Raw genomic sequence first — 21,900 nt, forward strand, 5'->3', positions numbered from 1 at the left:
CCTCCCTGTCTTCTCCCGAGCAGCCCTAAATCCCCTACGTTCTTCTACAATCAAGTCTTTTTCTTTTTTCACCTGTATAAACAGGGGTGGTGGTCCATTGAGGTCTAAACAACACAGTGGAAATGCTTTCGGCCCTTAGCGATGCCGTCCTTGACAATCTTGGCCACCTCCTCGGGGTCCTTGGTCATCTTGGTGAAGTTCTCGTAGCCGTCCTTGGTGACGAGAATGTCGTCCTCGATTCGCACTCCGCCAACCTTCCAGTACTTGTCCAGCACGGCTCGGTCCAGAAACTTCTCCTGCTCGGGCTGGATGAAGTGGTCTAGTAGGTACTTGTTGAAGTAGCAGCCGGGCTCGACGGTCAGCACCATGTTCTCCTCCAGGGTTCGTCGAAGACGCAGGTATCGGTACATGGGGTCCTTGTCCTCGTAGTTGGGTCGGCCGGCGGTGTCGTGGGTGTCCATACCAAGCATGTGGCCGAGTCCGTGGGGGAAGAAGCCGCAGGAGACTCGGGAGTCAAAGATCTCGTCCTCCGTTCCGTTGGTGAAGATACCGAGTCGCATCAGATGTCGAATGAGAATTCTGTGGGCGTCTCGGTGCAGATCCTCGTAGTTTACGCCGGGTTTGATCTTCTCAATGCAGTGATTCTGGATGTCCAGCACAGCCTCGTAGATGTCTCGGCACTCCTTGGTCCACTCTCCGGAGATGGGGAAGCAACGAGTCACGTCAGAGGCGTAGTTCTTCCACTCGGCACCAGCGTCAATCAGCACCAGCAGCTTGTCGTCGAGGGGCAGGTCGTTCTTGACGTAGTGCAGGGTGCCAGCAGAAGTACCAGCACAACAGATGGGATCGTAGGACTGGTTCTTGGAGCCCTGTCGGATGGAGTGGTAGATAAACTCGGCATGGATATGGCCCTCGTTCTTCTCAATGGGAAGAGCAGACATGACGGCTAGATGCGAGTTGTCGGTGATCTCGGAGGCGTGTCGCATGAGAGCGAGCTCGTGTGAGTCCTTAATGGCTCGAGCCTCGTCCAGCGCGTCCAGCAAAGGCTGAGACATGGTCACGGCGTCTCGCTTGTCGTAGGTCTCGACACTGATGAGCTTCTTGCCCTTGAGGTCGCTCTCCAGGTGGTTCATGTACTTGATTTCGTCCACGTCAGACACGGCTCGGATCTGTTCGGGAGACAGCGGCAGGCCGGACCACATGACCTCCTCGTCGTCAATCTCGGGAATGTAAAGAGTGATCTTGTCGTCCTTGGCGGAGTAGGTGACAATGGCGTCGGGGGCCTCGTAGCCCGTCAGATAGTAAAAGTACCGGTGCTGTCTGAGAGGCACGGTCTGGTCCGAATGGGGCCACAGGGTGGTTTTGGCAGCTTCAATGTACCACAGAGCGTCGTCGGAAGCTCCGGAAGCTTTGAGGTGTTGCGCGGCCTTGAGGGCGTGGGCCTTGGCGGGGTATTGGTCGACGGTCATGATTGTGTGAAGAGAGGAGATGTGGAGAAAGAGAGGTGTTAGCCGATACTTGTATCCGGATCAAACTCTAAGATTTAGTTGCACGAACGGCACTGGAGATGCAGTTGAGCGGTGGACCAAATGCAGGTAGAAAGGGTAGGAGTAGGCGATCGGAGTCCGACCGTATGAATAATCTGTACGAGGAGTAGGATACGCACACTACCGAGTCCTTTTGCTTAGTAATATACCATGTCTTGTCTTGCCGCGAGCCCACTGTATATAATAATGGCCTACTTGTACGAGCACTGTATTTTCTTGGGTGAAATTTCACTTCTGTCATCCTGACTTGGACCGGATACAAGAAGACATGTTCCGAGAGAGACATCATGTGTATGTATGATGGCATGTACGTGGAGAAAGACAACTGTGGAGTACAGCAATTAGTCATTCAGCTGCTGTACGTACAGTCTTGTAGGTTGTGGTATGGTGTGACTACTAGTTCCGATCCCGTTCCTGTTGTATCGAGACACTTCTATTAGGGAGATGTATGCCTCTCACTTTGATGATCTTGTATTGTATCAGACCCCATTGAGAAATCACCTGTAACATGGCCAAAGGCGAAGTGCTAGTCCTTGGGGATATCTCCAGGTCTCCGTTGTATCCCCTTTTTTTTCCTCCGTGTAGATCTGTCTGCTATATTATAGTCACTGGACTCCATGTCCAGTCAGACTCTGAATGTCCTCTCGTACACTACATACTGTACATACTCCTTCGTCAGTCCATGAAGCATTGTTACGAAGAAGAAAATGAAAAAAATGGCACTTTCAATATATCAAATTGATGGGCTCGCATAGGAGCTTCGATTTAGCTGCTTTCGGCATCTTTTTCACTATTTTTTGTCTCGTTTATCTTTGGTGATCACTGCCTGTTCCCCGGGATGGACTAGTAGACACCTAAACCGGCCATTTTTGACAAAGGTGTGATATAAATCTCGTATGCTAGTTGTTGTTGGTCACGTATACTTCCTATCTATGTCTTCTTCGCCCCCCATTGTCATACAAAAATGGTCTCTTCTGGACCCCTTCCATTCACCTCTCAGCTCCCATACCGCTTCTACTGTAAGTACGAATCCTCACAAACTTGTCCAGTTGCCAAATGCCACAACACTCTCCTCAGTCGCTTAATAATCGAGATACGAGCATATAACTCGAACTGGTGATATAATACGTGACCTTACTCACCCTTCGTCGATAAATACCTCGTAAGAGCACCTGAACTGACTCCCCCTTCACCCACCATTCACCATCTTGACGCATCCTAGAACCTTAAGTTCAGAGCAGTCTTGAAGTGATGGGCAACCCAGCCATGAGCCCTTTCAGTGAGTGTCAGCAAAGTGTGGCCGGGGTTTGAACATCCGGGCCATGGAGATGCTGCCATGACCACGTACCTATATATACCTGTATTTGTACTGTTTATGTTGTCACACTCCATACGACACTCCAATTGCCTATATGCCTACAATCTAGCTCACGCAACGCAGTCACTGATTTGTGGCGATATAAGTACAATAAACGTAGATCGAGCATCAAAATACCGGCCAAAACACCTCCAAACCCACGTCACACACCCACAAACCACCTTGTCAAGTGAATGACCAGAATATATCTCCCCGGTACCCTAACCGCCACCCTAACCCCATACCCTAATGCAGAAGGACTCGTCCCAATCCTGGCCGCTCCCCTAATCCAAACCCAAAGTACAAAAATTCTGCGCAGTGAAAAAAAAATTGAAACTCACATTGAGAGCTTCTCCTACATATCGACCTAGCAACACTATCGACATGTCTGCTGTTGTTCAGGAACAAACCGACTATCTCATCAAGCCCGAGAATGTTGGCCCCTCGGCCGACACCTCTGAGTGGCCCCTTTTGCTCAAGAACTACGACAAGCTGCTTGTGCGGTCCGGTCACTACACCCCCATCCCCACCGGATGTTCTCCTCTGAAGCGAGACCTCAAGTCGTACATTGCTTCCGGTGTCATCAACCTCGACAAGCCCTCCAACCCCTCTTCCCATGAGGTTGTTGCCTGGATCAAGCGAATCCTGCGATGCGAGAAGACCGGTCACTCTGGTACTCTGGATCCCAAGGTTACTGGATGTCTGATTGTGTGCATCGACCGAGCCACCCGTCTGGTCAAGTCCCAGCAGGGAGCCGGAAAGGAGTACGTGTGTATCGTGCGACTCCACGATGCTCTTGAGGACGAGAAGGAGATGGCCCGTGGCCTCGAGAACCTCACTGGAGCCCTGTTCCAGCGACCTCCTCTCATTTCCGCCGTCAAGCGACAGCTGCGAGTCCGAACCATCTACGACTCCAAGCTGCTTGAGTTTGACAACGACCGACACCTCGGTGTCTTCTGGGCCTCCTGTGAGGCCGGTACCTACATGCGAACCCTGTGTGTGCATCTGGGTATGCTGCTCGGTGTTGGAGGCCACATGCAGGAGCTGCGACGAGTGCGATCCGGTGCTCTCGACGAGTCCGACGGAATGGTCACCTTGCACGACATTCTCGATGCCCAGTGGCTCTACGACAACACCAAGGACGAGTCGTACCTGCGACGATGCATCCGACCCCTTGAGTCTCTGCTGCTCGGCTACAAGCGAATTGTAGTCAAGGACTCCGCCGTCAACTCCATCTGTTACGGCGCCAAGCTCATGCTTCCCGGTGTTCTCCGATACGAGGAGGGCATTGAGCTGGAGGACGAGATTGTGCTCATCACCACCAAGGGTGAGGCCATTGCTCTTGGTATTGCCCAGATGACCACCGTCGACCTTGCTTCCTGCGACCACGGTGTCGTGTCTCGAATCAAGCGATGCATCATGGAGCGAGACACCTACCCCCGACGATGGGGATTGGGACCCGTTGCTACCGAGAAGAAGAAGCTCAAGGCCGACGGTAAGCTCGACAAGTACGGTCGACCCAACGAGAGCACTCCTGCCGATTGGAAGAAGAGCTACGTGGACCACACTGAGGACGAGCCCGTCACCAAGCCCGTTGTCGCTTCTGTGACCGAGACCATTGCTGTCGAGGCCCCCAAGAAGGAGGTCGAGGCTGATGTCTCCATGGCCGCCGACTCTGACGATGAGGAGGAGGACAAGAAGGAGAAGAAGAAGGAAAAGAAGGACAAGAAGGACAAGAAGGAAAAGAAGGAAAAGAAGGAGAAGAAGGAGAAGAAGCGAAAGGCCGAGGACTCCGACGACGAGGGCGAGAAGAAGAAGAAGAAGAAGAAGAGCAAGGATTAGTGTCTGCATGTAAATTATGTTATTATTTGGTTCCGACAAAAAGGTGCAAAGTGGCTTGGACTGAAGAGTGGAAGGGTAGATTGTCAGTGTGAATACTAAAGAAGAGTGGCAGTAGAAGATGGCTAAGATTTGTATGGATTCTGGTTCTGTATTGAAGCTAGGCTCATCACGCGGTATGAGGCCTACAGAGACAAGAGGTGGTATGTGGACGAAAAAATCATGTTGAGAAAGTTGACTGCGAGTATGCGTACAGTTGATGATGTGACACCCCTTGAATACCGTCTGATTGAATACCCAACTGTTAACAGAAGGCGGTTTCACGGAGAGCATGGCAGTGTAAACAACAGAGAAGTTATGGCCAACCAACCTGGGCCAAGAAGCTGGTCAAAGGCTTCTTCGTTCCATCCAACTTACGTACTCAGATTGACCATCTATCGGGCTACCCGGATATCGACCCCGAGTGGCTCCAAGCTCTGGATGAGCGTGGCATTTCCCTTGACCGTCAGCCTGAAGAACTTCAGCCATGTGAAAAACTTCAAGCGCTGTGGCGACATGGCTTCCGACCAGCGTTGTCGCTCGAGGAGCACACCCGATGGATTCGCAACACCTGCGTCGCCTCCCTGATCAAATGAGACAACGTTGGTAAGTACGGAGGCTACTTGGTCAACTGGCTCGGCTGTAACAGTAATTGTCACCCAAGCTCCCTCTCCGGAGGCATGTTCACAGCCCACTTGGACGAGCTCAGAGCACAGGCTTCTAGTATCGGTACAGGTGCGTACCAGCAATAACTACTGTATCTTCGTGATGTTAAGATGTCTCTACGACCTGAAGATGCGTCCACGACCACCACCTGAAGATGAACCTCTATTTCCCACTCTAACCAACCCATCTTCTTGACCTCAGTTCTGTAGGAGATGTAAAGTCGATGAAAAAAGTTCTCATAACTACACTACTCGTACTCGTACCGTAAAGCACAATGTACAAACATCCCTAGTACACCAATGCAAACAGCCACTCGTCGTCAAATCACACATCAGCTTGCAAGAAGTTGTGTCACAATGCTCTTCTGTTGAATTCGACAGATTCGCTGAACTCGACAGATTCGCTGAACTCGACAGATTCGTTCAACTCGACAGATTCTAGAATGTTCCAGAACCCACATCCAGAACCCACATGCCTCGTACAAGACGATAATCCCTCTGAACACTTGACGGGCCGTCGACGTGATTGTACATGTACATGAAAAATGCCCTCCAAACGTCACCGCTTATCTGCCCACGTCGATTGCACATTTAGTTTGCTAATTATGCTAAAAAGCCTTCAAAATGTCGTCGACAGCACAATACCAACTTCTTCAGCAGAGCCGTCAGAAGCCCCAAATGAAGGCGCTCAGAAGTCCCATCAGCTCAATTGGACGTTAAAAGACATTCTACATGTTTTCCTACCCTCCAAACCTCCCCCTGATCCCTATAAACACCTCCATGTCCTCTTTACACCCGCCAAACCTCACCAACTAAATCATCCTTAGAGTTGCACTAAGGCTGCAGTAATGAGTTGTTCATGCACACGTACAATTGTCTCCATGATCATGCTATCATTTATTAATTCTTACATGTGAATGCTCTTGCACTCTATGTACAATAAGTTAGTCTATTAAAAGTTGTCCTCAATGGCCTTTCGCTGGGCGTCGGTCAACGAGCTGGGGAAGTCCACCTTGATGGTGATGATCAACTGACCACGCTCACCAGGCTTCTTGGAAATGGGCATACCATAGTTGGGGTAGGTGATAATGTGGCCGGGGTTGATGGGCAGACGCTGCTCAATCTTGAGCTTCTTGCCCTCCAGGGTCTCAATGATCTTGGTGAATCCACACAGAGCCTCCTTGAGAGACAGCTTGATGGACATTTTGAGATCATCACCGTCTCGAGTAAACACGGGGTTGGGCTTCTGCTCAATGACAAACACCACATCCTGCTGGCCACCGTTGGGCTGAGAGTCTCCCTCGCCAGCAAAGGTGAGCTTGGTGCCTGCCTTCCAGCCGGGCTTGATGTTGACGGTCAGCACCTTCTCTTCGGGCTGGCCACTGGGGCCCTTTCGGGTGATCTTCATTTTCTTGGTGGCACCGGTGCACAGGTCCTCCAAAGACACGGGCATCTTGACTGTCACCTGTGTTCGCTCGGGCGATCGGGCCCTCTGGCGCGGCATGCCTCCCATACCGCCCATGCCGCCACCCATGCCTCCTGCACGGCGGCCAGCACGTCCGCCAAAGAGGTTGGCGAATCCTCCGTAGTCGTCTCCCTCATCGTCGAATCCGCCCTGCTGTCCGAATGAGTTGAAGATGTTGAAGGCGTCGCCAGACGAGAAACCACCGAAGCCACCCGGACCACCGCCACCAGAAGAGAAGTGGAAAGTCTGAGGGCCACCACCGCCTCCTCCACTAGAGAAGCCACCTCCGGGGAAACCTCCGGCGCCGCCGGGAAACCCGCCTCCGCCCGGAAACCCGCCTCCTTGGCCGGGTTCGGGCATGGGAACTCCTCCTTTTCGAGCAGCCTCTAGACCATACTGGTCGTAGAGCTCTCGCTTCTCCTTGTCTGACAGAATGTCGTACGCCTCGGAAATCTGCTTGAACTTCTCCTCATTTCCTCCGGGCTTGTCAGGATGGTACTTGAGAGCAGCCTTTCGGTACGCCTTTTTGATGTCCGCCTCGCTGGCGCCAGAAGACACCCCGAGGTCGTCGTAGAGCTTTGTTTCTTTCACCATAGTATCGCTTGTGAAAATGTATGGGTGTAGTAACCTATGTCGTGCGTTACAAGAGCCCGCAAAAAAAGTGCTGACCACCCGCCTTAAGTATTGCTCAGAGCCTATTCGCACTCGACTCTTCTGGAGCCTTCGAGATTGGTTGTGAACCTTCCAGCGTCTTCGCCGCGATAAGGTTGGCAATTGGGACCACGACAGAGCTAAATTCCAAGGCGGCAGTTTGGCTGTGAGTGTGATATATATATACTTAGCGCAATAGAATAGCTACAGAAAAAAGAGGGAAAAGTCACGTGACAGACAGGATGTCGGAGCGCGCGCACGTAGAGAGAAATTCTTACCAATTGAGCGTTCCCCTCGCCACCCATACCTCCTCCTCTCGGTGTTAAAGTGTACGTAGCGTAGCTACTGTACTTGCAGGCGTGTGTGTCAGGCAGGGCAATATTAATACATGAACCGCGCAAGGCCAAAAAAAAAAGACGAAAAAAATCCACGGAAAAACCCGCAAACTCAGCCAATGGATCGCTCTGGCCGCTAAACAGACCCAATTTTCCTCAATTGACGATCTCAAATGAGTACCTTCGAATTTCCATATTTTTTATCAGGGTTAGGGTAGTCCTGATTTGGCTGATTTCTGGGGGGGGGGGAAGAGAGAGGTCCACCTCACGTGACCATAGCTTAATCTCGCCGCTCCCAATATGCCGTTTAGTCCGTGATATCTCGAGCAGCACGAAACAGGTTGAATCCATGGGTTCGGAAACAAATCAAGCATCCGCGCAGCCTCAGCAGCCACCGGCGCAGCCCCAGGGCCAGGTCCAACCCCAGCAGCAGGCCGCGGCAGCCGAGTCGGACATGTCTGTGATTTTGTGCTCGTCGAGTTACGATAACACCATCAAGTTCTGGGAGGCATTGAGTGGAATCTGCTCGCGAACCATCCAGCATCCTGATTCGCAGGTCAACAGACTGGCAATCACGCCAGACAAGAGGTATCTGGCAGCAGCAGGAGGCAACACAGTGCGGCTGTACGACATTCGAAGTAACAACCCCAAGGCGGTCATGACCTTTGAGGGACACACAGGCAACGTGACGGCATTGGCATTCCAGTACGATGGCAAATGGATGGTCACTTCGTCGGAAGATGGAACAGTCAAGGTCTGGGATATGCGGACCGCCACAGTCCAGAGAAACTACAAGCATAGATGCCCCGTTAACGATGTGGTGATCCACCCCAACCAAGGAGAAATCATCTCGTGCGACCAGGAGGGAAACATTCGAATCTGGGACCTCGGCGAAAACACATGCACTCACCAACTGATCCCCGAAGAAGACGTGCCTGTACGATCAGTGTCTGTGGCGTCGGATGGATCAATGTTGGTGGCCGGAAATAACAAGGGCAACTGCTACGTGTGGAAAATGCACAACACCCGCGACGTGACTTCTCTGCATCCCATTACCAAATTCAGATCTCACTCAAAGTATATCACCAAGGTGCTGCTATCTCCAGACGTCAAGCACCTGGCCACCTGCTCCGCAGATAACACGGCCCGAATCTGGTCCATCAAAAATGGATTCTCGTTGGAAACTACTCTCACAGGACACCAGCGATGGGTGTGGGATTGCGCATTCAGTGCTGACTCGGCATACCTTGTCACCGCAAGCTCAGACCATTACGTGCGGCTGTGGGAATTGGCATCTGGGCAAATCATCAGACAATACAGTGGCCACCACAAGGGCGCACTTTCGGTCGCCCTCAATGATGTTTAGTCTACTAACCAGCTTATGTATTTTATTATATATCTATGTATATCTTTCATCTTCATGTGCTTTAATCACACAGTAACAGGAGGAGAAGACATGGGGCGGTACCAAAACTCCAGTTTGCCCTTGATCATTTCCACCTCAGGACTCACATCCAAAATATGGATGGACTGGGGGAAAGATCCGTCAGCAAGAAGCCCGTCATGAGCAAGATATTCGTAGAGGAAGCCGCACAGAACAGACATGTCGTGGTCAAGACCATGCTTACTGACCACGAGATTCGCGTCAAGCTCCAGATTGTCATGGTCCTTTCTCACAAGATCGCCACAGATCATGGTCTGCTCAACGTAGGGGCTTGCAGGATGTGTGAAGCTGAGATTCTCGTGAGCAGACGAAAAAAAGGCGTAGGCGAGATTCACAATGGACTCCAAATCGTCGTCCGAAAGGAAGTCGTTCTCCCTGGACTCAGCAATATCACCGGCAAGAATTCGCAGGTAGTTGCCGAGCATAAAAAGGCTGATGGAAACAACGGGGTTGTATGACGACATCTGAACTCTGCAGTACCGCAACTCCACCAACGCCTCCAATAGTGCTACGGCAATGGTGGACTTCAAGTGAGGCAGTCGCTCCCAATCGGGGATCTCTGCTTCGTCTTGAAGTTGATGTAGGTTTCTTAGCGTCACCAAAAAGGTCATGATATGAGAATCAATAGGTAGAACTTGTGCCTGAACCATCAATCGAAGACATAGTTGCATGGTAAGCAACTTGGATTGGGTCACTTCTTCGACAACTGTCAGACACTTTTCCGTCTTAGCATTACCCTCAAGAGTGCAAACGTGAGCAAGAACCATGCCCAGGACCTTTTTGAAGTTGGCGTTATCAAAATACTCCACCGAATGGGTCATCAATGTCAACATGGCCTGGATGACGTCTCCAGACACCTTGTTCTCACATTCGCAGACAAGCAAACGTGCCGAAGGCAAGAGATCGACGGAGTTCCGCACAGAAATGGCCTCGGTGACACCATCCATCAGGTGCCTGAGACATTGATCCAAAGTAGGAGGATTCAGCAATGTGAACGGATCTCTGTTGACTCCAGTCCCGCACTGGGTGCACACGACGTGACTGTAAGGGTACTCCAGCTCCTGCGACACACAACCTGGGCACTCGCACCAGAAGCGGAAATGCATATACAACAGAGTACGCCGTTCCGGGGTAGGGTGCATGAACCGGGTGTACGATAGGAACACTTCGTCGCCGTCGTTAATAGGTTTCCAGCACACGAGATGTACCTTTCTGCCTCTAAAGAGCAAGTACGCGTTGGGAACACAGCTGTGGTTGATCAGAGCAAGAGTAGGATCGAAGATGTACCCTCCCTGTCGCCCTAGATCGTCACATCGAGTGTATTGGTTGACGAAGAGCATACCTGCGTACTCAAGAATCTGTTCAAGCGGGTGACCGCGAGAGGCGTTTCTGGAGACCAGAGCTTCAGCTGCCATTCGAAGGGTATCCATGGCAGGCCAGGAGGTATCGGTGGTGTGGTGGGTGAGCTGGGCGTAAGTGTTGCGAGGACGGGGCTGCTCTGCCATGCATAAAATCCGGTACAGAGCACGTAGGAATCCGGACATGATCAGTTTTTGGGGCCCACAGAGATCTGTACATTCGGGAGAATGCAAGGTGTCCGCTTCGAGACACCTCTGCGAGCAATAGGACATGAGCTTGCAGTCCTGACAAATGGTGATGTTTCTGGCGGGGTATGTTTCAAGACAAAAGGCACAAACGCCTGTAGTGGGGTCGAGACGTGCCTCCTGCTCCACCTCGATAGTTCCGTCTGCGTCTCCACCTACCAGAAGTCGTCCGGAGAGAGGGACGTTGACGGCAGGTTCAAACGAGCAAATGACATCTCCTGTGGAGTAATAAGAGCACGACACAAGCCCTCGTTTGGCGGGTCCTTCCCCAGCCTTGAAGATTTTTAGAGGTGCCATTGGGCACAGGGCTACCAACGTTGGTGTTTGATTGGGTTGTGTGTGTTATGTGGTATCGGGTGGTATCTGTGTAGTATCCGGGGGGTATCCGAATGGTATCTAGGTGGTATCAGCGAAGGGTGTCGGAAATGATGCGGTTCCGAAGGGTATGGTGCAGTTTGTGTGGTTAGGTATCAGAAGACTATGATATGAGTCTGTGGCCGTGTAAGGTGTCCAGAGTGCGGGGAGGAGACACAAACACAAGGTCACGATAAGGCGCACTACTTGTAGCTTCAACTAGAAGATCACGTGTATCGTTGGTGTGTGTGTGTGTGTTAGCTACTTAGGTACAAGTAGTGTCCAGGTGAGTGTTGAGCAAGTGTAGAAGAGTGGTTGAGAGGTGGTGGAGACAGAGTGGCCTGTAAACAAGATATCATGGGGCCTATTACAGTCTGTTGCTAGGATACGGTGGAAAAATACTCACTGTGCTACCCGAGCTCACAACAATGGTATTATCTGGGCGTGAGGGGGGCGAAGGGCGTAAATATATATATAAAAAAACACTCCGAAACAAGTAGCACCGACACCGACAGCATGGACCAATGGCTACTCGGCACACACTGTAGCTGCTCAATCTGTTGAGTGAGTGAGATGTATGAAAGAGATTCATGATCTGATAAGCTACAGATTTCTGGTGCAAGTACCTACTGTACAAAAAAGTGCACACTTCAAACCTGTTCTCAAACGCTCAATACAGTCGATATTTGCACTGTAGAAACTACTGCTTTTACTTACCCACAATGGTAGATTTTCTATTTTCTTCTTTGTTTTTTTCCGAGTTTTTCGCACCATTGCCGCTAGCCAATTAATTGCCCTGTATCGGCAGTCAGATGGTGCATACACACTGTACAACAATGGGATTGTGAATGATTAGCTTCCACGGCGCTAATGACGGAACCGGAAAGGAGGTTAGGCAAATAGGGGGTTATAGCATCGGCTCTGTGGAGCAAGGCTTCGTCGGCCAAATCGCGGGACTTGACCATCGTCAGCGACAATGGTGGAATGGGTTGGGGTTGGCCTCGTTTAGGGTCTTTCTCCCCACTTTGAACTGGTACGAGAACGGTACATACGGTACCAGTATCCGCTTACAGCAGTATCGTTGAATACACTCCAGATTCGACGCAAAGAGCCCGAATTCGTCAAGTCACATGTCGCACACGGCATCCTGCAGCTGGCCACAAACTCCAGAGATATGTTGGACCTCCAAACAGCTAGTTGCTGTCCACGTTATACGGCCTATAGACTACCAGCACTAGTACAGACTGTACTGGAGCCGGACTTAACAGTGTCCCAAGGTCCAAGACTGATACAAATGGCGCCGGTCGTCTGTGGACCCCCCCCAATTGGCGTTTCAGGTCGCAATTGCTCTCCAACCAGACTCAGACCTTCGCAGAGGGCCGGATCTGAGTTCCGTGACTATTTCGTACCAGATTCAAAACGAGAAATCAAACTCAGCCCACCATATCACCCTTCAGACAACCATTTTTAACCACGGCCTCGAAATAAGCAAAACTCTCTCCCACCGTACCGTGAGAGCAGAGGGCGTGCACAGCACTATTTTTGGACTTGCTCAATCTGCTTTCAACCTACCCTGTCTGGCTATAACTGCCCTCAGACAGAGAAGATACCCGCCTCAGCCTCCCGCAGGGTCGGGTCAGTTGACAGCCTGACTGACGCAGGTGGGTCATCGCAGCGACAGACCCGACAGATGCGGTATCTGCTGCTGCTGTGACCGCCCAACAACTCCATCTCCAAAATCCACCACAGCCCACGTCATTCTATTCCTGGCTCGGGTCCGCCAACGTGCATTTTCAGAAATCAATTAACATCGGACGCATTATTAAAATTTAGACTTTTCCAAGACCTGCTCGCTAACTGCAGCTCTATTTTTAGACGCCGAGCACCCAGCCACGCGCCAAGAGCCGAGCGACACACGTTTGTGGCGATATTACGAGATTAACGTGTATGTGAGATTTCCAGGCGATTACGCGCCGCTCTCAGTGGTACCGGACGGCCCCAAACACGCCCCGGAACTGCTCCATATCCTTCTCCTAGCGTTGGTTCGTGACCAAGCATGATTTTCAGTTGCCAAATTAGGCTACATGCATGTATCAGGTCGCTATTTGTGACCGACTAATTAGGGGGCCCACTGCCATGTGTACAGTGCAATAAAAGGGGTGTTTGCGGCTTGGCAACCGGGGAAAATACCATGGGATCGGCCTCAATCGGTCCAACTCGCCGAGGAGCCGAAACCCGCGCCCGAAATAGCCCCCTCTACGCCCTCAAACTTCCAGATTACCTTCTCCATCAACTCTTTTTTCTCACCTCACACAACGCTTCCCCGCATGCATGTCTAATTATGCAATATGCACGAGCACCAGGTAATGGGCCACGACTTGTGGTGCCCCCCCCACTATGCCGAGTATATAATAAGGCGGCCATCCCAGCTTGCAGCTCTCAGACACCTTTGTAGTACTCTTTCACCCCCCCAAAAAGAAGAAGACCCAAGACAAAATCAAACCATGAAGTTCGCCCGAATCGCCCTCGTTTCTCTCGCCGCTCTGGCCGCTGCCCAGGACAACAAGAAGGCCGATGGCCAGAACCCCATCTCGTCTCCCGGCGCCAACACCAAGATTTCTCCCGGTGAGAACTTCTACATCACCTGGGTGGCCGACCCCGCCATCCAGGCCATCACCCTGTCTCTGGTGAAGGACGGACAGAAGGTTCTTGATATCGCTCCCGGACAGGCCAACGACGGAAAGTTCACCTGGCCCGTCCCCTACGACCTTGAGGCCGGCTCCGACTACTCCATCGAGATCACCACCTTCAACGGCGACAACGTCAACTACTCCCCCAACTTCACCATCACCGACCGAGACGAGTCGCTGCAGAACCAGATCCAGAACCCCAACGCCCACGGTCTGGTCGCCTCCGAGTCTGGAGGAACCGAGGCTGCCGCTTCTGCCTACACCTGGTCCGACGAGGTCAACACCAAGACTGCCGGTGTCTTTGCTTCCACCACTGGATCTGCTTCAGGCTCTGCTGCCTCTGGCTCCGCCTCCGGCTCTGGCTCCGCTACTGGCTCCGGCTCTGGCTCCGCTACTGGCTCTGCTACTGGCTCCGAGTCCGGTTCTGCTTCCGCCACCTCTGCTGCCGATGCTTCCAGCTCCGCTTCTGCATCTGGTTCTGACGCCTCCGGCTCGGCTTCTGGCTCGGCAACTCAGGATTCTGATGCCTCTTCTACGGGCGATGCTTCTGGATCCGCCTCTGCCACTGGCTCTGCTTCCGGCTCTGCTTCTGACGGCGCTTCTTCCGGCTCGAACGGCTCTTCTGCCTCCGGATCTGGCTCCAACGGTTCTGGATCTGCCTCTGCCACTGCTTCCGGCTCCGGTTCCAACGGCTCCTCTTCTCTGGCTGCCTCTGCCACCTCTGCTGCCGCCTCTTCTTCTCCTTCCGCCACTTCTTCTCAGAACCAGAACGGAGCCGGTTCTCTCCAGGGCTCCATCGCTCTCGTTCTTGCTGCCGGTGTTGCCGCTCAGCTTCTTTAAGCGTAGTCGAGTATTCATGGTACCCCGGCTTTTGTAATTTATTTAGGACTGTAGTAATTTAATTTTTGACATATGACCATGGACGTATATCGTAGTAATCAGGAGGGAGTTGCGGACTTGTGTCACAATGAATACGAGCCATTGAGTAATACAAATGTCAGATATGGGTGTTACTGTATAATGGATGTCTTTCTAGCCCGCCTGTCTCAGTCGACCATGTGAGACCAGTACATACTGTACTCGTACTCGTACTCGTACTTGTAGCTAAAAGTATCAATAATGAGCCAATCACGCAAAGTTATACTACTACTTGTAGCTCGGATGTATCGAGAGTTGGTGACAACTGAAGATCCTTCAAGTAGGTTCAACTAATTAGCTAACGAGAGTTGACTGTTCAAGTAGGATTTCAAGAATGAGTACTTTTAAGATCAACAATTTGTTAAGGACAATAGGGCACCGTTTAGGGTGCTTGTACAAGTACGATATTGGCGATAGAAATGGATCCAGTAGCTCATGTTGTGGAATCGGTTTATGGGAAGGGCCATTTTCCACTCGAAAACTCACAGAATATCCCCCATGACGTCTCATTTCTTTGACGAATGAGACGTCAGGGAGTCGTCGATGAAGGGCTATATATAGAAGTGTGAATTGAGTGTCCAAACTTAGCAGCAGAGAAAAGAGCAGCCCATCTCCGATAGACGACGATTGGTCACCACATCTACAAGTGCTTGTAGCTCATCAGCAGTGCCACTTTTGCACTTCCCACGCTCAACTCGTACGTACGTACAGTACATCTAGACTCGCATCTCCGCCACTTCTCGCACTGATCCGATCCGTCTCAGAGCCAGTGTCTCTCGTACAAGCACCTTGTCAACGCCTCCTCCACGGGATCTACGGGATTTTCGCTCGTCGACAGTGAGACACGATTGACGCTGCTCAGATCACCACAGTGATGAAACAAGGCGTCAGATGGCTGTACACCATGTCCTTCAGTGGCTGCCATCTGAATAATGATGACATCAGCACTTGTTTGCACCGTTACCCCTAAATAATAGTTTCATCCGTCGTGTCTCAAGCAGCTACGGCGCTCTCTCTCTCTTCCTTGTCCATGTGTCACCGGTGAAAACAAGACGCTGATTGGCACCAACTGAAACCCGAGACACACAAGATACGAGGCCAGACAAAAAGTCACATGACCGATCGGACGCCGCCGAGCAGCCCGCGGCGCAGCCACCTCGCTCTTTCCAAATACTAATACCGCACGCACCAAGCAGCCCCTGTCCCTGGCCTTTACGGTTTCAGGGAGCCTTGCAGATCACTGTGGTTGCAATGGAAGCAAGACGGAGCTCTTGGTTTGGTTTTGGATCCAAATAAGATTGCAAACAGATATTATGGACGGCGCAAATATTATTGTAGAAGCGCCCTAAACGCAACGTCTGCCAAACTACGCTCTGAACATGGAAACCAGGTCTCCAAGCCCGGTTGGTCTCTTTGCTTGCAGACAACCCCCTCATACAAATGTCTCGGTTAATTATACTTCTCACGTGCTAATCCAATAAGAGAAGCCTAAAAACGGCACACGTCCTCTTCTTTTTTTAAAGTATTAGATTAGAGTTTGACAAACCGCATGTACCATATTATGTTTAGCATAACTCCAAACCTACCACTAGCACAAACGTCATACAAGCCCCACGACAAATAATGGAGGGCAAAAAACAGCTCTTTTCCTCGGACAAAACACTCAATCAACCACCACGCAGCCCACACAGGCCCTCAGATGACCCCCTCTAAGTCTAAGACCCCCCTGAGTCAGACGAGACATATTTTTCAAAATAAAGTTCATGCGATAACGGTTATCTGAACCTTGCCAAGTATAGAACAGCAAACTACCAAGGAAGAGAAGACGATTGACTACGATTCTTAGTCACCCGGTGTGACCTCATACTACGCTGCAGCGGCTCCATCCACCTAATAATTTATCTATGCATCCTTGTGGGTGGGCTTGAGCAACCCCACAGTCATGTCGAGAAACTTGGCGGGGTTGCCATGGGGCGTCCCTTCCTTGTTCTCATGCTTGTTGACCTCCTTGTTGTGGTCGGCAGACAGAAACGTGCCCTGCTCGGCCGTCCATCCCATCCATTCATCCACCCAGCACCGAACCACCATCCACGCTCCAAACCCGTCTCCTCCGTTGAGAAAAATCTCCCGTAGTGCGGCTGTAAACACAGCGTTCATGTAAAGCAGAAACATATGGGGGTACACGTTGGTGAACCGCGACGGAAGAGTCATCAGGTACATTGCCCAGTGCTCCACTATAGCCGACGCCACCGGATCCTTGTAGTCCAGCAGCTGCGGAAGGTCGACGTCGAGAATCTTGGTCACCTCCTGTGATGAGCACGGAACGTCTCGAGCCACTATCAGCCCGCTGTCCACGTACTTGATCCAATCGTTTTTCATCACCGCTCGGTCGTGGTCGGACGCCAGCAGCTTGCCGGCGTTGAGAGCCAGCTCCGACACCCGCACCAGCCGCATCAGCAGTGATGCAAACGCCCGCGCGGGCTTGAGCTTGGTCTCCACAAACCCCGGCGACGTCTTGCACAAAGACGACTTGAGGTACTCGGGCAAGTATTGCGACAAGCTCTTGAGACCCGACAGGACCTGTGGAGGAATCTCCTGCAGCGCCAAAGGCGACAGCATCTGGACCATGTCCTTGTACATAATCCAGTCGGCCTTGGCCACCCACGGCTGCAGCGACTCATGTCGATACAGCTTTTGAACTGTGGATGTCAGGCCCCCAATGAAAGCTCCATGAATGTGGAGAAATTTTCTGATATGCATGAACCGTAGCGATTCGACCAGCGACTGGCAGTGGGCCTTGTAGAGCGCCGCTAGCGTGTTGGCGGTGTCGCTGTCAGTGCCCAGAGGAAGGTACGGCTCCATCGAGGGCAGCATGAGGGAGTCGTAGCCTTCTGATAGTGACACTTCCGTTAGGTTCGACACGAAACGAAGGTCGGGTACGCCTGGTTGGGGGGTTCCCATTATGTGTTGCTGTTGCTGTTGCTGTTTGTTGTTGTGTTGTTGGTTGCTGTTGCTGTTGTGTTGTTGTGTTGTTGTTTGTGCTGTTGCTGTTGTTGTGTTTGTTGCTGCTGCTGTTGTGTTGATGTTGTTGATGTTGCTGCTGCTGCTGTTGCTGTTGATGATGCTGTTGGTGATTTTGTTGCAGATGCTGCTGCTGATGATTTTGGATATGCTGCTGTGGCGTGCCGGGCTGGGACGCCATCATGGAGTTGAGGCCCAGCGCGTAGTCGGGAGTCTCAGTCTTGCCACGGAACCCGTAGGGCGAGTCGAAGGGAGTCAATTCGGGGGTGAAGGCCCGATCAGGCGATCCAGGCCCGGGGGTAGAGATCTCCTCGGCCTCGCCGGTGAGCCGGATGCCGCAGTAATGGTACTTGCTCTGGCCACGAACTCCCAGTCGTCGCGTGGTCAGGTCGGGGTAGATGACGCGCACGAGCTTGCCAAACGATGCCGGGTTCATGGGCCGCACATTGTGTTGCGAACACATGGTCACGTAGCGGGCGTAGATGCGGGATCGCAGGACCGACGACTGCTCATTGAGCTCGCAGAACTTCATGAGCCAGGCCATGCCAAAGGTCTGCTTGGTGCGCTCGTTGCCATGGCCTCTGCCGGCGGGCGAGTCTTGTCGACGCAGGGTTTCCACAATATCTTCAATTGGCAGGCCCACCAGTTGCTCTGCGGCTCTGCGCAGCTCTGCGTCGATTTCCTCCGACGACGCCATTGGTGCCTTGCGTTTTCGCGACGCCGACGAGCCCGGGCCCGGCGACTCGGGAGGCCGCATGTCTGTGTTATTGGGCGCCGGGGTCACGTTGTTGGCGGCTGTGTTTTGCTTGTTTGTGTACACCTGGGAGTCCATCATCGAGGCCGAGGTTGCGGCGGTCGACGCCGACGCTGCCGACGAAGTGGACACGTTGGAATGCTCGCTTTCGTTGTTGGTGAGAGCGTCGGCCAGCGAGTCGTCGTTGCGCATGTGGTACATTTGTGTCAAAAGGTCCGACTCCGGTTTTTCGAGCAGCTCGGCAGACGAGCTTCGCCGAGCGCATTTCCGGCGCCCATTGTGGCTTCCATCCATGGCCACCTCCATTAGGTGAGTGCTAGTTGGGTGTCGGGGTTGACAGAGTCGTATAGATCGGAGAGAGTTGGGTGGGTAGGATGCAAACTGAGTCCAGGAGAAAACTGCGGTCTGACGACAGGGTCAAAACGGGTAGTGAGAGTGGGGGAGGTTGTGGCGACGTTTGGTTGGCGCTGTTTTCGACACGTCTGTGCTTCTTTTCCTTTTTTTTTCTCCTCTTTTTTCTCGTTTTTTTCGGTCCCCGTCCCTCGTTTTCCAGCTGCTTGTGGACCGACCGTGTCTGTGCGGAGCTCAGTACCAATGCCAGATGCACAGATTCACACTGCTCAACATTACACTCTATCTTTTTGAATTTTCCCATTTTACCTTCATCAAACTCCCACACAATAAGATTGTACGGTGGACATAAGATTATATCGACCTGCAATTTTAGTGCGGACTCAGCAGCGAACAAGAGAGACGGCGCAAAAGAAATACACAAAGCTACAGGTCCACAGAGGCTACAAAAGCAAGCTGAAAGACGACGGCGGTTTGGGTGACGTGGCAGTAAACCACACGGTTGTCCGGCCCCAGTATCGCCACCCCTCCCGCGTCGCCTACCGCCCGCTGCCCGCTGCCCGCCGCCTGCCGTCACTGGTCTCGTACAAGCCACCCGTTTCTCGCCCAACCACCAACAAGTACAAGTACTGTACTACTACCAAACTCGCAAACTCTCTCCACTTGTATCGTGCAAGCTGCACTCTGCACAGGGTGCGTGACACCAACTTTTTCACACCCAAGGTGCTGGACCGTCCATTGATCGGATCTAGGACGCGATCTATGGGACAGGAGGTTTCCAGGGGGCTGATCTAGATTGAGCCATGGCGACCCAGACCCACAGACACTAAATGGCTGCTGCTTTGGGATGTTATGTGGGACGCCCCGTGCGTGCAGCAGAGTCAACGATATGCCATGCTGGAGCGTACATTTGTGACCATGGTCCCTGGTGGTGGACGGACTGTGTGGTGTGATTGAGGTGGTGCAAAATGGTGTGTGGATGTGTCAGCAGTTGATGGGCTTCGTTTCCAAGGGTGGCTGACTCAGAGTCCAGAACTCTACGTCGATGCTCTCTGTCAGCATACCAACCATTCGATCCATCTTCAGTTGTCAGCTGTTGGCACTGCGCCATGACCCCGTCAAAATGGCACTCACTCAATGCAATGGCATGTCGTCTTCGCTCTGGCTTTTTCGCTGCCACCTCACAGTTAGCCTTCACTGAACCAATAACCTAACCTAAACCAACTTGCACAAGGTCACCGCGACTAGGGCGCTGACAACTTGGCTGGTCCGTTTGGGGAGGCGAAAAAGCAAAAGTGGCGACGTGGCCTGCTGTGGATCTTCGGCGACAAAGCAGCAGCCCGCCATGATCCACAGCCCGCCTCAATCCGCGGCCCACCGTGATCCGCCGCCCTTTTTCGCGGTTGTCATGGTCGCCCTTTTCGTTTTCGGGCTCGCAAAAACGTCCCCCCTGGTTCGTCCAAATTTAAACTGCCAATGTTTCACAAAAGGACAGAGGTGGATGTGGCCTGGTCGCGGCCGGTGTCTCGTATGCCCACCGTCACGTGTCGCAGGGTGCTGTCGGGGTGAAAAACCAATGGAAAGAAACGCCGATTCAATCGGGGCCAAACAACAAAAAGACATGACACGCGTGCTCCACGTAGGCACCAGGGCCCGCTACGAATGCACTTCTTCACCTACGACTGAGGGTTCACCGATTGTACAAGTACATCCAAATGGACTTGTTGCCGGGGGTTTTTTATGCAATTTTGGCAGTGCATCAGACCCTTAGCGACGGTTGACAGTCTGATGTACTAATACCGGTTCATACACCACCGCGTTAGTGCCGAAAAAAAGTAAAGAACACTACTGTATGTACTGGTAGCTACTACAAGTAGTCGACTTGAACACCGTCACTACCGGTACTGGACATACGGTACTAGTCCACATGTACAATTCCTTTTGTCGTATCGGGTGTCTTGTAACGGTACCTACCGTCTTCCGTCCAGTGGGCCCGTGCAACAGCTGCTTCTGACTGTCTGTACCTGACAGCGCCAAACTCCTGCTACACAGTTGACACAGGTACCGCAACCCAATGTGTGAGAGCCATCTAATTACACCTACTTGTAGGGGCCATCCCCACATTTGTTGCTCTCTCTCTCTTCACAGGTCTGAGACAGGGTGGGCATTAACAGTGACGTTATCCCACATTGTTGCCGTTCTTAGTGTCTTTAGGCTCTTGCTCAACGTTGTTCAACAGCCTGATGCAAAGCTAGACTGTCCCAAGCTTGGATACTACAGCCTTGCTACAACGCCAGGTATTTTTAGCCCCGAGTGTACGTCACTTTTGAGCGATATCCGCGTCTGCTCGGGGCCAAAGAGCTCGACTTGGGTGCATCAACATGGACGAGAATGTCTTGCGAGAGATCCACAACCGCCCACGGTGTCCGAGGTCGCCCCCTTGCACCTGACGACTCGCCTCCAGACCCATTTCACCCCGTCTTCTGATTGACTCTCGTGTCTCAGCCCACCTTTAAAGTGGCCGAGGAAAAAAGCAGTCTGTCTCTGGTTTTGGAGGGGTGCATGCAACTTTGGTGTGACAGATGGAACGCCGAGAGATATGCCGTGGTTGAAGGAATTGCTATTTGGCGCGAAGGAATTGCCACTTGATGTGCTTGTATCGTGCTTGTATTGTACGAGTACAGCCGTGGTTGAGGAATTGTTACTTGGTGTGCTTGTATTGTACTCGTACCGTACCGCTGCCCGAACCGCTGCCCGAACCGCTGCCCGAACCACTCAACAAACGATACATTCCGTACGACCTCGCGTACATTTTCACAGCAGATTTATTGCACTCTAATGAGGGTTTCTAGATGCCGTACGGGCT

The 21,900-nt window shown here is 52.1% G+C and overlaps 10 protein-coding genes across 10 annotated transcripts; 5 read left to right on the forward strand and 5 right to left on the reverse strand.

Annotated features, from left to right (window-relative positions):
- Positions 1–104: 104 nt before the first annotated feature.
- On the reverse strand, positions 105–1,469 carry YALI1_E16433g (uncharacterized protein; the record flags this gene model as incomplete). The annotated part of the gene is made up of 1 exon (XM_503902.3): positions 105–1,469. One exon carries the CDS (start codon positions 1,467–1,469, stop codon positions 105–107), a length of 1,365 nt encoding a protein of 454 aa, XP_503902.2.
- A 1,819-nt stretch (positions 1,470–3,288) lies between these two features.
- YALI1_E16451g (uncharacterized protein) lies at positions 3,289–4,746 on the forward strand (the record flags this gene model as incomplete). Its single annotated transcript, XM_503903.2, has 1 exon — positions 3,289–4,746. The coding sequence occupies one exon, from the start codon at positions 3,289–3,291 to the stop codon at positions 4,744–4,746; it is 1,458 nt and encodes a 485-aa protein (XP_503903.1).
- A 1,653-nt stretch (positions 4,747–6,399) lies between these two features.
- YALI1_E16493g (uncharacterized protein) lies at positions 6,400–7,506 on the reverse strand (the record flags this gene model as incomplete). The annotated part of the gene is made up of 1 exon (XM_503904.2): positions 6,400–7,506. The coding sequence occupies one exon, from the start codon at positions 7,504–7,506 to the stop codon at positions 6,400–6,402; it is 1,107 nt and encodes a 368-aa protein (XP_503904.1).
- A 741-nt stretch (positions 7,507–8,247) lies between these two features.
- Positions 8,248–9,264, forward strand: YALI1_E16501g (uncharacterized protein; the record flags this gene model as incomplete). Its single annotated transcript, XM_503905.3, has 1 exon — positions 8,248–9,264. The coding sequence occupies one exon, from the start codon at positions 8,248–8,250 to the stop codon at positions 9,262–9,264; it is 1,017 nt and encodes a 338-aa protein (XP_503905.2).
- A 65-nt stretch (positions 9,265–9,329) lies between these two features.
- Positions 9,330–11,243, reverse strand: YALI1_E16531g (uncharacterized protein; the record flags this gene model as incomplete). The annotated part of the gene is made up of 1 exon (XM_503906.3): positions 9,330–11,243. The coding sequence occupies one exon, from the start codon at positions 11,241–11,243 to the stop codon at positions 9,330–9,332; it is 1,914 nt and encodes a 637-aa protein (XP_503906.3).
- Positions 11,244–12,594: 1,351 nt separating this feature from the next.
- YALI1_E16544g (uncharacterized protein) lies at positions 12,595–12,952 on the forward strand (the record flags this gene model as incomplete). Its single annotated transcript, XM_068282993.1, has 2 exons — positions 12,595–12,610; positions 12,660–12,952. 2 exons carry the CDS (start codon positions 12,595–12,597, stop codon positions 12,950–12,952), a joined length of 309 nt encoding a protein of 102 aa, XP_068139094.1.
- Positions 12,953–13,804: 852 nt separating this feature from the next.
- Positions 13,805–14,830, forward strand: YALI1_E16556g (uncharacterized protein; the record flags this gene model as incomplete). Its single annotated transcript, XM_503907.3, has 1 exon — positions 13,805–14,830. The coding sequence occupies one exon, from the start codon at positions 13,805–13,807 to the stop codon at positions 14,828–14,830; it is 1,026 nt and encodes a 341-aa protein (XP_503907.3).
- A 1,980-nt stretch (positions 14,831–16,810) lies between these two features.
- YALI1_E16597g (uncharacterized protein) lies at positions 16,811–17,869 on the reverse strand (the record flags this gene model as incomplete). Its single annotated transcript, XM_068282994.1, has 1 exon — positions 16,811–17,869. The coding sequence occupies one exon, from the start codon at positions 17,867–17,869 to the stop codon at positions 16,811–16,813; it is 1,059 nt and encodes a 352-aa protein (XP_068139095.1).
- YALI1_E16608g (uncharacterized protein) lies at positions 17,742–18,989 on the reverse strand (the record flags this gene model as incomplete). The annotated part of the gene is made up of 1 exon (XM_503908.3): positions 17,742–18,989. One exon carries the CDS (start codon positions 18,987–18,989, stop codon positions 17,742–17,744), a length of 1,248 nt encoding a protein of 415 aa, XP_503908.3.
- A 68-nt stretch (positions 18,990–19,057) lies between these two features.
- Positions 19,058–19,516, forward strand: YALI1_E16609g (uncharacterized protein; the record flags this gene model as incomplete). Its single annotated transcript, XM_068282995.1, has 1 exon — positions 19,058–19,516. The coding sequence occupies one exon, from the start codon at positions 19,058–19,060 to the stop codon at positions 19,514–19,516; it is 459 nt and encodes a 152-aa protein (XP_068139096.1).
- Between the last annotated feature and the right edge of the window lie 2,384 nt (positions 19,517–21,900).

The sequence above is a fragment of the Yarrowia lipolytica genome, chromosome 1E (genome assembly GCF_001761485.1).
Source record: "Yarrowia lipolytica chromosome 1E, complete sequence".
NCBI classification, from domain to species: Eukaryota; Fungi; Ascomycota; class Dipodascomycetes; order Dipodascales; genus Yarrowia; species Yarrowia lipolytica.